Source organism: Pagrus major, chromosome 8 (assembly GCF_040436345.1).
Source record: "Pagrus major chromosome 8, Pma_NU_1.0".
Taxonomy (NCBI): domain Eukaryota; kingdom Metazoa; phylum Chordata; class Actinopteri; order Spariformes; family Sparidae; genus Pagrus; species Pagrus major.
Genome location: NC_133222.1, coordinates 11,457,196 through 11,471,709, shown reverse-complemented (window position 1 = coordinate 11,471,709; position 14,514 = coordinate 11,457,196). Strand labels below are relative to the sequence as shown.

Below are 14,514 nucleotides of genomic sequence, written 5' to 3'. Positions count from 1 at the left end.
TCAACTTCTCCTCATTTTTTCACACTCATATTTTGATGTTGATTTGCACGCATGCTAATTTTTTTTTGGTCTGCTGTCACACACAAGATTCAGCCTCAACAATCACACGAGAATATCTTATGTTTGCTTATGTTTGTTCCTTTAGCCTGCAGCTTGTGTCCCAATTTCATTTTTTGTGACAGTTGTGTATTTGTCAGACTCAGCAATAATTAACCGGGTCATACTTATTTTGCAGTCACTGTGCTTGGCAGCAAAGACGTAAAGATGACTTTGTCTCTTGCACCGTATGACTCACTAGTACAACCTGTGCTGAACACAAAACAACTATACTCCATATACTGATGCAAATCTATACCCTACAGCTCAGAAACCTTAATCATCAGCCAACACAGCCAAGGCCATTTCCAGCAGCTCCCCCGTTGAGATTAACTGTGTGTGCAGGATGTAATCACGCCTGCGAGTGCTGAGGCAGCTCGCTCCTAATGATCACATCCTGCTTAACAAGTTATTACCGCTCATATGATGGGCCGTACAGAGGCACAGCCGTTTCCTGATCTTTACTGTGCACATGCCTTGATCATCACGGGTGGGTGGACTGACATGAGCTGGTTATATGGACGGGATATTACTGATATTACAACACTGAGAGCTCCTGTATTTAAGGATGATTTCAGTGACCACAACAAAAATGTAATTCACTCAGAACACACAGAAAAAAAAACCATTTATTCAAAGTAAGACAAATACCTGAAGTCACATTAAATACTGTTACACGTGTATCCAAAAGATGGCTGTATGTAATATCTCATGATGATGGCTGAGGAAGAAGATGGAAAAACAAGTTGAGATGACAGAGCCCTTCATTCAACTGGAGATCAGTAAGATATGATTGTCATCATGTTCCAGTTACACAAGCAAATAACACAACTTAAAGTCACAAAAAGCAACAGACTGCATGTAGAAATATTGCATAGCTCATTTAAAACAGCTGTATGCCCTTAATGCCAACGCTGTGCTTTCACTCTCTTCAAGTGTCGCCCATAGCCTTATAAATACTTCATATCTAGTGTGTCATACTAGGAAGACTTCACTGGGGGTATCTTATGTGCAATACAGGTAGATAATTATTTTATACATTCTTCATTGACTTTTCAAATGTAGAAAGAACAGCCTTTTCTCCCAACAAGAGACCAATCCAGGTCAAGCCCTTTTATCAGTGGTAAAATTAAAATACATTTTCACCTACAATTAAAATCAGGATTGTGAGAAGTTCCACTGTGTCCAGTAATTTGCTCTCTAACTAAGCAGATTTCACTGAGGTTGGAGAAGACTGATGTATGATATTTGGACGATGAGGGTGGGAGACAGGCACCCAGGACAGGGTGCAGGTAGAGTCCTGAGGTTCACAACGCTTCCCTCCTTGAAAACTTTCCACAAAGTCATCTCAGATTCGTATATGGAAAGTACTGGAAGGACAAAAAAGGCAATATGAGAAGCTAGCATTGAAACAGTAGTAATCATTGTGCATTAAAAAAAAAGGCTGACTAACTGTATACATGAGTATAAACTTGCTTCTACAAACCACGGATACTTTAAATTTGTACGTTTCATACTGACCACCGTACTTGTAATACAACACCTTCATATAACATGTAGTGTATATAAACTGACTTTAATGTCAGTAGGAGAGGATGGTGATGCTATGACAGCTAGGTGAGACAGATGTGTCGAAATGGTGTGTCAAAATCAAAGTGTGAAAGTGTGAAACCACTATATATCTATAAGCAGAGCCATGTCACAACATTATACTGAAAATTTAACTTAAAGAAACAAAAAGTTTCAGCATATGCAACAAAACTTCTCAATGTACAGTATCCACGGTTTGCAGAAACATACACAACATTTATCCTGGTGATTGGGTTGTCATGGCAGTGAGGACAGATAGTCTTGAGGCTGTTTGCATACAAATGAATGGGCATAGCAGCGGCTCAGGATTAAAGTGATGTTGTTAGGCTGACAGTTAAATGATTAAAATGATTAGCAGCCATCTGGGTAATGAAAACTGCAGCTCACCGCACTGCAGCTAGAGGAATAATGCATGCATTGCCTGATTTTAAAGCAAAGTAAAGAGTACTAACACATGCTCTTATATAAATGTCATACAACAATATTATATGTCTTAAGTGAGGTGCATTCAATTACCTTAAAAAGTCCGGAGCCCTAGTTATCATATTTTCAAAGTCAGCAAAAGAGAGTTTGTTGTCTCCGTCTAAATCCGCCTCCTCGATGGCTTTCTGGCACACCAGCTCCACCTCCTCAGGAGTCAATTCCTCCTTCGTCAGCTTATTTAGAGTCTTTTCCAAGTCTTCTTTGCACAGGTAATTATCCACATTGAAATCTGTGGGCAACACAATCATAATTTCTCATTTTACGAGTTCCTGGAAATGTTTTTAAATTCTAATTCAAATGTGTCATTACCGTATATTTTGAAGGCGTAAATGGCCTTGAGTTCTCTGGGAGCCATTTCACTCAGGACTGAGAACATGTCCACAAATTCATTGAAGCTGAGGTTCCCCATCCCGTCCTCTGAGAAAGACTCCACGATCCTGTTGCGGAATGGGTTTTCCTAGAGACAAATATTTACATTAATGTAGGAATATGTGGTTGGACAAGAAAAACAAGCAAAATATCTTAAAAATACCCTGAAGCAGACGTATTAAAACGACAGCCTTTGTGCCAAATGTGGCCCTTTAACCACCTAATTGCAGCCCTTTGATTATTTTGTTAGTAGGCTAATTAGCCAATCCGTTAGCTATGTCTGTTGCCTCGCACAAAAACACTCTTAATTAAAAGTTTTAACCCAGGCTATCTCAGCAGAAGGAACTTACAAAAATCAAAGCTACTTCTAAGATCACAAAGATGCATCGTTTCTTTCCTGTACTTTTATTCTTCTATGTCTCCTTTTCAAATGTGAAAAGCAAAAAAAAACCAAGCCAAGAAATGAAAGTGCATTGTTTCAACACATTTAAACTCCAAGCTTTAAAGGTCAGACGTTGGCAAAGTAAAACTCGGGCCCCTTGGCACTTCACCTTATTTGATATCCGGCCCTTCTAAAAAAAGAAGTTGAATAGGCGTGCCCTAAAGGAACCATAGGTTGCATGACCTTTTGTTTTTACATGCCGTTGTCAGTTTCACATGTGAGCTGCGGAGGTATAAACTGAAAGTTGTTTTTTGCTGATGGCAGGGTTCAACTGAAAAAAACCTGACTCTCTCTCTTTGCTGTTATGGTGAAGCCATTATTTTCTCCTCTGTTGCTCAGAAGTTTCTATATATCTTTTTAAACCTCTGGTAATAAGCTGATTTTACACAACTTGTGATAAAAAAAAAGACTTGGAATCTCACTTGTTCTATAAGCAAAAGTTAGCATATCTTAGCTGAATATAAGCTCAGCAAAATAATCCATTTATATAAACAGCAATCAGCAGTATAAAGTGATGCGTATCGGAAGACACGTCAGCGCAGCCTGACTCAGTGCAGCCGACTCCACACAGCTCATTAAAAGTGAGTAGGAAATGTATTTATGAAGACTTTGTGTGCCCCATCAATCCTGCCTTTGGTGGCCTCCATCTTCCTCCTGCCATCCCTACAGGCCCCGCAATCATGAGACAGTTTTACAGGCGAGGGCCAATTATGCCCAGAGGCAGCACACATTATGAGTCTCTGTGCTAAAGCTTTGGTGGATAAGGACTCCGTATAAAATCGTGTGGTACTCGTCGGCCGTGATGTTACGCAACATGACATTTCTAAAATTTCTGGATGTTCTTTTTAAATGGCAGTTGCTTAAAAGTAGGAGAGGATAGAGACACATTAACTTTTATTAGCTCACAGAACGTGGTGTCATAGAATCAGATCAGTGATGATGATGGTTAAAAATCAATTCTGTCCCCTGAAAGAGCGCGTGATTATTGATTAGGTGTCTGCCCACGTGAGCAGTGGGTGTGTGAGAGTGTCCGAGCAGCACAATCAAAAATAAGAAAACACAACACTGATACACACACAACACAGTAAAGATAAGAAGAGGCTGATCCACGAGGAAAGACTGGACTTGCATTATCATTGAGGCTCGGTCAAAAAGGGATTTTCTTTACCTTTAACTCTGGCATGTTGACTATTAAGGCTAAAGGCAGTTTACAATCAGGATCGTTGGTGTAGTCCATCGGTACAAGATGTGGAGCCAACTCATGGTATCTGCCGTGCAACCTGGAATAAATAAAAAACAAAACTTGAACAATGAATACACAGACTACGAAAAAAGAAAAAATCTAAACATGACCACAAAGTGAATCAAACACGGCAGACAAAAACACAAAATTAAAAATGCCAAACTTGCCAGCAACTATCTTTGATGGTTTTAATGAGGAAATAATGCATCCTCTAGTTAATCCTCTAGTTAAAGCTGTAGAAAGGTCCTCCTTTTAACCTTTCTCTCTTTTAACCTTTAATTTAATGTCATTCATTATTGATAAAGATGTCAACAAACTGCAAGGAGGCAGTATGAATGATAAACAAGCGATGGCGCGACTGTCTTTGCTTATCTGCAGCCGCCCCTTTCACTCGGTCCTCTGACCAATCCTCGTTGTCAAAGCAGAGCCATTTATCAGCAGGGACACTGGTCTTAGAGGACAAACTCACTACAATTAAATTACTAGATAAACCTGTCAAAATGATGGAGTTTCGTTGGTACACTGCGGCACATGAACGGCTAAACCTGCGGTTCTAATGTACCACGACACTTGAAAGTGTTCGGACGGTGTAATGTCGAGTATTAACAATTCTACTCCACATATGAAGATATAAGAAACATGGAAATAATATCATGTTGATGCTAAGGTAAGGCTGAATCAATGACCTTATGACCACCCGTGAGGACCTCTTTCTTTGATGTCACATTACCGTGTTGTAACCGTCGCAGCTGGAGACAGAAACAAGGAGTGTTTTATGAAGGTCATAAAGTGGAGGACCCAATTACGTCCTCTGATGATTGTCAATTTTGAGTCTCCAGTCCGCTGGTGGCGGTGGTATAAGTTAATTCGATATCACTCTAGGTTTACACGTAAATCAGACCCCCAAATAAGTATCGCTTGTGGAACATCGTGACAGTCAGCATCTAATTTCTTTGAGTAGTTGTTTTTATCTTCCACCATCTCGAACCACTGATAAAAGATACTGAAACATGAGCGTCACCGGTGAGCTCCATTAAAAAGAAAAGCACGCAACTGGTTTAATTTATGCCTGCGATCGAGGCGATGAGCGACAGGAAGAGAGAAATGATGCTACCCAATGAGTCATGATACCCCCGTGTAATCACGGAGAGTAGAATGATATTTATTTCATTTTTAAAGTGATGAAGTTGCACATGTCAGAGGACGTAGAAATGTGACACTTCCTTGGGTGGCACTGAAAACAACACCACAGTCAAAAGGTCAGCGTGACATTCAAAGGTTTGGATGACGCAGTGATGCTTCTACAGGACCAAACCTTCCAGCTCTTCATCGAGTAACGCTTGAAAATCTTTACCAGCAATCTCCATGAGCAACACAGAGCCATTCATAGATGTAATTACGTGTCTGGAGAGGCTGCGATGCTGCAGTCTGTTTGTATGTACTGGGGTGTTTTTGATGGGGAGGTAATTAATGGTTTGGATAAGAGGATAATTTGGGATGTCAGTCTGTACAAGGAAACTTAGCAGCCACTAAATGTTAAATCACAGTGTACTTACTCTGTACAGAAATTACTGTATCACTTAATTTTGCTTTCTGCTTCATATGTATCAGTTTGTATTATCTGGCACTTTGAAATAATGTTTTATTTCCTTTATATTCAGTATGCAACAGTACATACACCACTTAAAATGGCACGTTTGTACTTGATAATAGATTACTTAATTATCACATTCGATTGATTCTCAAGTCGAATTAATATTGTAAATCATTCTCATCAGTGGCAAACAACTGTGATCCTGCAACCATTAATCGATTAGTTGCCAGCTATTAAATGAAACAGCAACTATTCTGATACTCGATTGATCAGTTTGATTGATTTTTTTAAGAAAAAAAATAAAAAGGCAATTCCAGCTTCTTTAATGTGAATATTTCTGTGTTCTTTGGGTTGTGGACAAAACAAGAAACTGGGAAACAATGATCAACATATTCCCCCATTTTCTGACATTTTATAGAACAAACAATAATCGATTTATCGAGAAAATAATTGACAGAATAATCAACAATGAAAATAATCGTTAACTGCAGCCCTACTGCCAGCACACGTGTAAATGTGCCAGGACAAAGTAACTAAATAAAAATGCATTAATTATCTTACAATTCTACTGTCATCTTAAGGCTGTAAATCAGATGATATTATCACAACGTACAATGATTTTGTTTCATCTTTGTCTTTTGAACAGTGCCAAAATGTTACGCATGGCAGCTGCCAATGAAATCAGCTTCAGCATTAAGTTTTCATAAGCGGGAAGCAGTCTGCTCTGAGGACTTGGCACGGCTCACACACGTGAGACACTTTTAATTTCTTCAGCAGGACAGTCTTATGTGTATAACATTATTATTATTATTAGGTGTATGATCTCATGGGGTTAGAGGAGGTAGTTTACAACTGACAGTTGTGCATAATGCACTAGAATCAAGAGCTGCAGCTGATGAAACTTACCGCAGAATTTCTTTGCGGGTGAAAAACGTACAGTCCTGCGAAGAGAGAAAAACAGCATCTCAATGAAAATATGACAAAGGAAAATGATAGATTGTTTAATGTACAGTAACTATTTTCATCTTCTATACAGAGGCCTAACAACACTCTGAATGACACATCTGTGAGTCATATGAAATAACATTACAGTTTCTCTGAAGTCACGTGTGTTACCGTTACTGCAAACGCTCATTGGGGTGTCTGGTGTCTCCTGAACGATGATGTGTGTGTGTTGTCACCTGCCACTTCCAATAGGAACGATGAGGCAGAGCAACATGATCTGCTGTTGTCTGACATGCATGTCTTGGCACACACATTATCCAACAGCCCTAGTGGAGGCGCCTCATTTTACATTTTCTCTTGTGTCCCTTCTGTCTGAGCTGTGCTCCTGAGTGTGAGAAGCAGAGCGCAGCCAGCTGAGCGCTGCAGACAATGTGATTAACAAAAATAAAAAGCTTTCCTGGGAGCCTTCTTCACTGTTGTTACATCCACTCTCATCAGAACAATCCTACTGAAGATATGTGGGTTAATGATAATTGTGTGTCAGTATATGTAAAGCAGTATCTCACTATACAGTTTCCATCATGTCAGATTACACTATAAACTAGAATGGCATTCACAGTCCCCTTCAATTTGATGAAATGATCAAATAAAACAAATCTGCTAGATCCAGATTTTTATTTGGATCTGCATCAAAATAACCCACTGATACGTACCAGCCACCTTAATATGCCTGATTTTATTCATCAAGATCAAAGCATTATTCCTTAAGAAATTAACGGAAATGTTTAAGAAAGTGAAAAAATATATATATATATATATATCCACACCAAAAGTTAATGGGGTCTATTCTCTCAAGACTCATGGTCCATCCAAGTCTTACTGAAATACGTTCAGTGGTTTTTGTGTAATCCTGCTGAAAAAAACAACCAACCAATTAACTAACGAATCAACCAACCAACCAGCCAACACACCAACCAACTAAACAGCCAACAAACCAACCAACTAACAAACCAACCAACCAACCAACCAACCAACTAATGAACTAACCAACCAACTAACAAACCAACCAACCAACCAACTAACAAATCAAACAACCAACTAACCAATCAAAAGACATGGGTGAAAACCTCCTTGGTGAAGGTAATGAAGCCTACACATTGAAAAGGTAGTGAAGTGCTGCTGGTGAACAAACAAAACACTCAAGCTCACTTAGTTGATGTCCCACTGGGTCTTTTATCTTTTAAGTATTTGAACCTAAAAAAAAAATACAAAAATGATATTGATACCCAGGAGGACAAACAACTACAAAGGCAAACAGAAAGCCAAGGTAGTCTAATAAGGGGTTTTAAAGAGTAGCAGGAGTAACCAGAGAGGCTCTTGAGAACCAAACTGTCTCCTGAGAGTAGAGTTTCACAGCATATCACGCGTGCTTGGCATCAATTATTAAGCCCACGCCTAATCACATGATAAACCTGTGCACACGGACGATTCACAGGAAAACCTGGATTATTGTCACGCAGAATAAGGTCAGATCTTCTCAGATGGTGGCACAAGATCCTCCAGTTTGCCCCGACATCAAAACCCCCACTAAATATTTAAACAGCAGAGTTATAACTGACCGGACTCTGGCAGGGAATTGATTATTGACTGTAATTAACTGGGGCCGAGGCTTGCATTAGATTGAGATCAGGTGATATCAGTGATCTTTATTGAGGTTAATGCCTTTCTCTGTTTTACCCAAGGCACATGGGAGTGACTATCAGGAGGTCAACATCAGGAATTAAACAGATAAATGGTGATATATGTGTGAAATAGTGTCAAAAGTGTCACAAACATGTATTAAACATACTTAATTTGGGGTTGAGCTGACTACTGTAGATCCACATTCACATACAATGGACATGATCTGCTTCACTGTGGAGTAAAGATGCTGCAGGTATCTTACCTGGTAGGCATCAAGTTGCTCGTCGGTAAATATTGTCTGCTTATTACCCATCTTACATCAAATCATCTGTTGCTTGAACACATTCACAGCACTGAACGTCCGAAGCCTTTTCTCATTGAGAGGCATTTAGGGGCTGAAAGTCCCCCTGCGCACAGGAAGGAAGGGAGGCTCGGTCCACTCGACGAAACGCTGGGAAACTCTTAAAAGGGGTCGTTGCTGTCGTTGTCCCTGCAGCAGCTGTCCGCCATGACTGCAAAAACGCAGAGGATGCTTTAAAAAAGGAAAAATGAAAAGTAGACCTGGCAGTTTCTTTCCTCGTTGTGTCGGAGCCGGAGGAGGCTGCCTGCAGAGAGAGAGACCTGCAAACTGATCTGGCTGTCTTTACGCACCCCGCTGCTGCTGCTGCTGCTGCTGCTGTCCACCGGAGGCGAGACAAACCAATAGGACCTCAGGTAAATAAATAAATAAATAAACAAATAAATAAATAAACAAATGTGAGGTAGAGACTGCTGTTGGTGAGGATGCTGTCTGAAATAGACTAACTCTGCTTAATGCTGTTTAAATGACGCAGTGTAATGCTAATTAAACAACAGCTTCATTATTTTAGTTAAAGGAAAGAGCTCAAGTGCATTATTATTATTACTATTATTATTATTATTATTATTATCATTAGGCCCATTGATACAGTGACATGTAATCAGTACGTCAATGCTTTAAGATGTGTGTACTTTTGGGCAATTTACTGTATAATCCATCATATTTCAGGAATGCATCACATAAATGTGGCGCAGTGGAAGCCTGAGGTAGCATCTAGTGGAAATACTGTGTGTGTGCAAGTACATTTATTTATACCTATATGCAGTACTTGAGTAAATACATTTAGTTACTGTACTTCCCATCACTGGTAATGTGTACAGGAACTGGTCGACCGATGTGGCTTTTTCAGGGCCGATACCGATTACTAGAAATCGAGGAGAAGGACAACCGATATTTGGGAACGATATTCATTCGCTGTAAAACTTTTTGCGTCAAAGATTTCCAACAACCAGTGATGGAATAATAACATAAGTACAATTTACTCAAGTACTTTTCTTAAGTACAATTTTGAGATAATTTACCTCTCCTCTAGATTTATTTGATACATTCAGACACTAGTTACTCTGCAGATTCAGTGATTACAGGCCACTAACTGTGACGTGTTACCAGTCAGATATTGTTATGAGCGGGATATTATGTCAGAGGATGTCGCATCACAGCCAAAGTATCACATTTATTGGCATGAGTATATTTTATCGACAATCTGACTAATCTAATCGGCCAAACAGATATTTGGGACCGATATTCATTTTTCAAAACTGTGTCAGACGATGTTGCATCACAGCCAAAGTATTACGTTTTTAGCACATTAGTTTATTTTATCGGCAAAAATATATTTTATCTATAATCGCCGATACCGATAATTGGAAAAATGCTGAATATCGGCCCGATACTTGGTCCACCTGTAGATACAACCCTAAAAACATGTCTGACTCTTACATGAACCCATCCTCCATCTGTCTCCCTCCTGCATTACTACATATCTTGTGGGTTATTTCACCCCCTGATTGGATTAGACTTTACATGCTCGTTAATTAATCATTCATTACATTTAATTATTACTTAATTTTACAGCGTACTCAGAGTTGAGTGCTGCAGTCAGATCCATTAACAGAAACCCACAGAGGACCACTTCCCAGGTCAGTTCTGTCAAACTTTTAATTGGTACAGAACCTGTTGCACGGAAGCGACATAAAAACAAATGCGGGGAGATGTTTTCCAGCCTCGTCCTCACCCTGCAGGCTCCAGCGACCTCCCATCGTCACGGTCTGCCGCCTCCCGCTCAGCTTATGCTGGACTGCGGACGACTCAAGTCCGTCTCCACCTGCCTGCTACTGCAGCACAGTGAGCGTGTCCTGACTACACCCCAGGACAGATGCCAATTTCACATCACCCAGTAAATAACCACTGCCTTGCCTTTCCACCGCGTTAGTTAAAAACCCCCCGTCGCGTTTTATTGCGATAGGCAGCTTTTTTTTAAGTAGCAAAGTTGCCCACGATGGACTCAAAGCGAGATAAAGACCAAGGTAAGTTGTCACGGATAGCTTGTTGCTACGTCGCTACGCTAGCCAAAAGCGGCTTAGTGCTAGCTAGCCGGGGCTTAAGCTAACTAAGCTCTAGCTAACAATGTATTCGTCGGTTGCACAGAAAATGTACGTGTGTCAGCTTTAGAGAGAGGGGAAAAAAATGTCTATTACCATTTCATTGAATAACCCACCCACTTTCATCCGGCTGAATCATCCTCATGAAATCACGCAGCCGCTTCCTCACGACGTTTATAGTTCAGGCGCAGGTCGCTACCCACATTAGCTAAAAACATTTACGGGCTGCTAAAGCTAAACACCGTCAACCTTTTAATTTCTGCAGGTGGTGACATATGCAAGATGCGTGTTTGGTGGCCCTACTCATCCCACCCGTGACTGTCTTCTTCATGATGTTGTGTCTGTCTTCTTGTCCTTTCATGATCTAAATTTCAAGGGAATAAATAAAACCAGTGTTGATTTAAATCTGAGAATGAAACAGGGTGAAATGGGGGGAAAAAAATGGACCCAAACATCATTATTTCTAGTTAACCTGGTGAGCCTTATTTTTTCCAGTGACACTGCTCTCCTCAGGGAATCACTGTTTCATTATGTGCAGGCTCATGAAAGAGTACTCATGTGTGGTTAAGAGTTAGGGGTCTGATGCTGCCTCAGGAAATTAAACCAAATATAACTTCCCTCAGCTGTTATTCATGCATGCAGCTTTCAAGCTAATACCATCACAGTGGACACACAGGAGCCAGCACATCTTGCCTGTGTGTGACCCCTCTGCTCTGGAGCTGGCAGGAGACGAGCCCAGTGTGCTGCCAGGAATGAAAATCTCGGTCTGCTTGAATTGGTATTTATTTCGAGACGATTGCACGGGTTATTTGATCGTTGCACCGTGAGCAGAAGAGACACATCGCTTCCAGCGTTCTGCTTATGACTCACGAATAAGGAGTCTGTGATTGCATTGCATATTTAAGAACAGAAAAGTGAATGCGCTTTGTTGTGCTGCAGTCATTGTCCCTCTGCTTCTTTCAGATGCAGACTGTGAAAAGATAAACGCCGCGCTGCTCAAGTCCCGTACAGGGGAATTTGATTTGGAGTCGATACTGTTCCTCAAATTGAGAGGCCTCGGTAAGATATGCTTCCGTTTAAGCTTTCGAAAATGCCTCTTTGTAATGGTTAATTGTGTTTATAATTATTATTTCTTTGTCTCACAGGAATTCATGACCTTGGATGCATTGGAGAGTGTATGACTCTGGAGAGACTGGACCTCTCTGCAAATAACATCACAAATTTAGGTCCTCTAGCATCTCTTCGGCATCTTTCTACACTCAATTTGTCCTCTAACAGGATTTCCAATATAGGTAAGACTTGAAGAGCAGCCTATTCTTTATTTCCAGTCCCCTGTCATGGATAGAAATAGATATTTTAATGTTACTGTTTTTGCTTTTGTCATTTCAGAGCCCCTGCGTAGTTGTGAGAGTTTACAGAACTTAAATGTGGCTGGGAATATCATATCAAGGTATCACTATGTAACCGTTGACCAAATGCTTAGCCTAGATGAATAAAAACATGAATATGTCCCTAATTGCATTGTCTACATCTGTCATTAATGTTATACATAAAAATATTTTCTTCTAGTAATTATATTTTTTTAAAAAGCAGTATTCTGAACTGATCATGTAAAATAATCCCTTACATGTTTCGTTTTTCAACAGCATTGAGAGCCTAAGCAGCCTTCAGCCTTTGAAAAAGCTAGAAAGTATACGTTTTAAAGACAACACTTACAATTACTCCAATCCAGGTAATTTCTTGTGAGTTTATTTGAAAACAATCATGTGGATGGACAATCTCAATAAGGGAACTCACAGTGATTTCTCTCCGTCAGTGTGCAGGAACGCGTCATACAGAACAATAGTTCTTGAGATGTTCCCCAACATCAAGGTGCTGGATGGTAAGATGTGTTTTCTTCTGTTTTTTCTCTCAGACAATGTTGAATGTGTCTCTGGATTTGGACGTCTAAAAAAAAAAATCTTTTAAAATTGCAGGTGAAAGAGTGGTCGGACGCGGGAGTGACTTATACCAATTATGCAAAGACATTGATGATACCATCAAAGGTACTTTACTAATGTGTTTTTGTATCCCCACTGGCAACTTGTTACTGCACTCCATTCATCAGATTAGGTTCAGTTGTTGGACGTAGTATTTATTCATCAAGTCTGCGGTGCATTGGTTGTGTTTGTCCCGTCTTGTTCGAGTAAAATATTAATGAATGAACTGTTGATTCCTCTTTCTATAAATGTTTTAGCTGGTTTATACAAGAATGGACAGCTTGTTGAACATACCGATTGCAAACCATGGGTGGAGGATACTTACTGGGAGATAAAGAGATCAAACAATGCCATTATTGATGAGGCTTACAAACAGTTTAACGGTAAGAAAAGTGCTGAACGCGATCTAACAAGGTGTTACTCAACTATGTTGTGTTTTTACAGAGTGGTATCCTGTTTAATCCTCTCCCCCAACATTTCTTTTTCTTCAGATGTTCTTCATGAATGCAGACTCCTCAACAACAGAGCCACTCATGTAATTTCTCAAACTGAAAGATCCATGAGCCTGAAGAAGCAGCCGAAGCAGTATGCCATCTAAGTTGTGTGCAACATTTAGCAACTTTTTTGTTGTATGATAAAACCACGGCTATAATGTACTGTAGGATTTTTCAAATTACTAAGCTACATCCAAATGCTTGATCAGTATCATTGCTGGACACATGCTCTGTGTTGCAGTGTGAGGCATTTGTTGAAGTTGTATCGCATCCTATGCATTATGTAACTGACGATACATGTAAGCGGTTTGAAAACCTTTATCCATACTGACATCCCTCAGTTTGGTTCCAAGATGTCTTTACTTGCACAGTGTGCATTTTGTACCATGTTGTAGCCCGCATTTATGCCAAGAGCTATGCTGCTTAAAAACATTTCTATAGTATGTGGTTAAGAGCTGTTTTCCATTTTGCATTGCTGGATAATTTTGGGAGATACTGCGTCCCATGCTGTATGCTTTCTATGTAAGTTGAACTTTTGCAAAATGTGATTGAATGATTGTTTCAGCTGTTTCTACTTGTTTTATACCATAAAGTTTATTAAGTGTACAATCAACTTGTGGGATTTACTGTGCTTATAAAAGGTGTACTTCACATCTTTGATTTTTATTCCAATCTATAAAGTGTACTTGCTTGTTTACATGTATTTTAAAGAAATGGGCAACCCATGAAGTCCCTTTTAGTGGGGTTTGTTGCAGTCCACTGGCGCCACTTGCTGGCTGCCCTGCAAACGTAATCGCAATATTGACCAAAAATGTGTGCAGACAAGGACTCCAGTCCAGTTATAATATGCCCGCAGTGTACTCACACACATGAACAATTTATAGGAAGACAGAAATCAACATACAGCAGACAACAAAGCTGAACAAAGATAGGCAAAATAAACATATATAAAGCCACACTGACCAAAAAAACACTTCAGCCCAGTGTGCAATTGTCTGTGTTTTAACTCTGCATATATTTGTGTATCTCGACATCGTTGCAAATGAGGGAAACCTCTGATTTTCAAGGCTCGAATAACATACAATGCTTATACAGAAGCAAAGAAGTGTTTATGTTAACTGTAATTAAAAATTAAT

At 39.8% G+C, this 14,514-nt stretch overlaps 2 protein-coding genes across 4 annotated transcripts; one reads left to right on the top strand and one right to left on the bottom strand.

Annotated features, from left to right (window-relative positions):
• Positions 1-707: 707 nt before the first annotated feature.
• On the bottom strand, positions 708-11,092 carry cib2 (calcium and integrin binding family member 2). Of its 3 annotated transcripts, none has more exons than XM_073472742.1 (7): positions 11,022-11,092; positions 8,708-8,957; positions 6,724-6,758; positions 4,149-4,260; positions 2,479-2,626; positions 2,203-2,398; positions 708-1,466 (listed from the first exon to the last, which is right to left on the bottom strand). In XM_073472742.1, exons 2-7 carry the CDS (start codon positions 8,756-8,758, stop codon positions 1,445-1,447), a joined length of 564 nt encoding a protein of 187 aa, XP_073328843.1. In that variant the 5' UTR covers positions 8,759-8,957; positions 11,022-11,092; the 3' UTR covers positions 708-1,444. The 3 variants fall into 3 exon arrangements, with proteins under 3 accessions (XP_073328843.1, XP_073328844.1, XP_073328846.1); XM_073472743.1 differs by having other exon boundaries at positions 11,002-11,070; XM_073472745.1 differs by lacking the exon at positions 8,708-8,957 and having other exon boundaries at positions 11,022-11,066.
• lrrc61 (leucine rich repeat containing 61) lies at positions 10,623-13,987 on the top strand. The gene is made up of 9 exons (XM_073472741.1): positions 10,623-10,830; positions 11,869-11,964; positions 12,051-12,197; positions 12,295-12,355; positions 12,552-12,637; positions 12,722-12,787; positions 12,882-12,950; positions 13,142-13,267; positions 13,376-13,987. The coding sequence occupies exons 1-9, from the start codon at positions 10,803-10,805 to the stop codon at positions 13,480-13,482; spliced, it is 786 nt and encodes a 261-aa protein (XP_073328842.1). The 5' UTR covers positions 10,623-10,802; the 3' UTR covers positions 13,483-13,987.
• Positions 13,988-14,514: the final 527 nt, after the last annotated feature.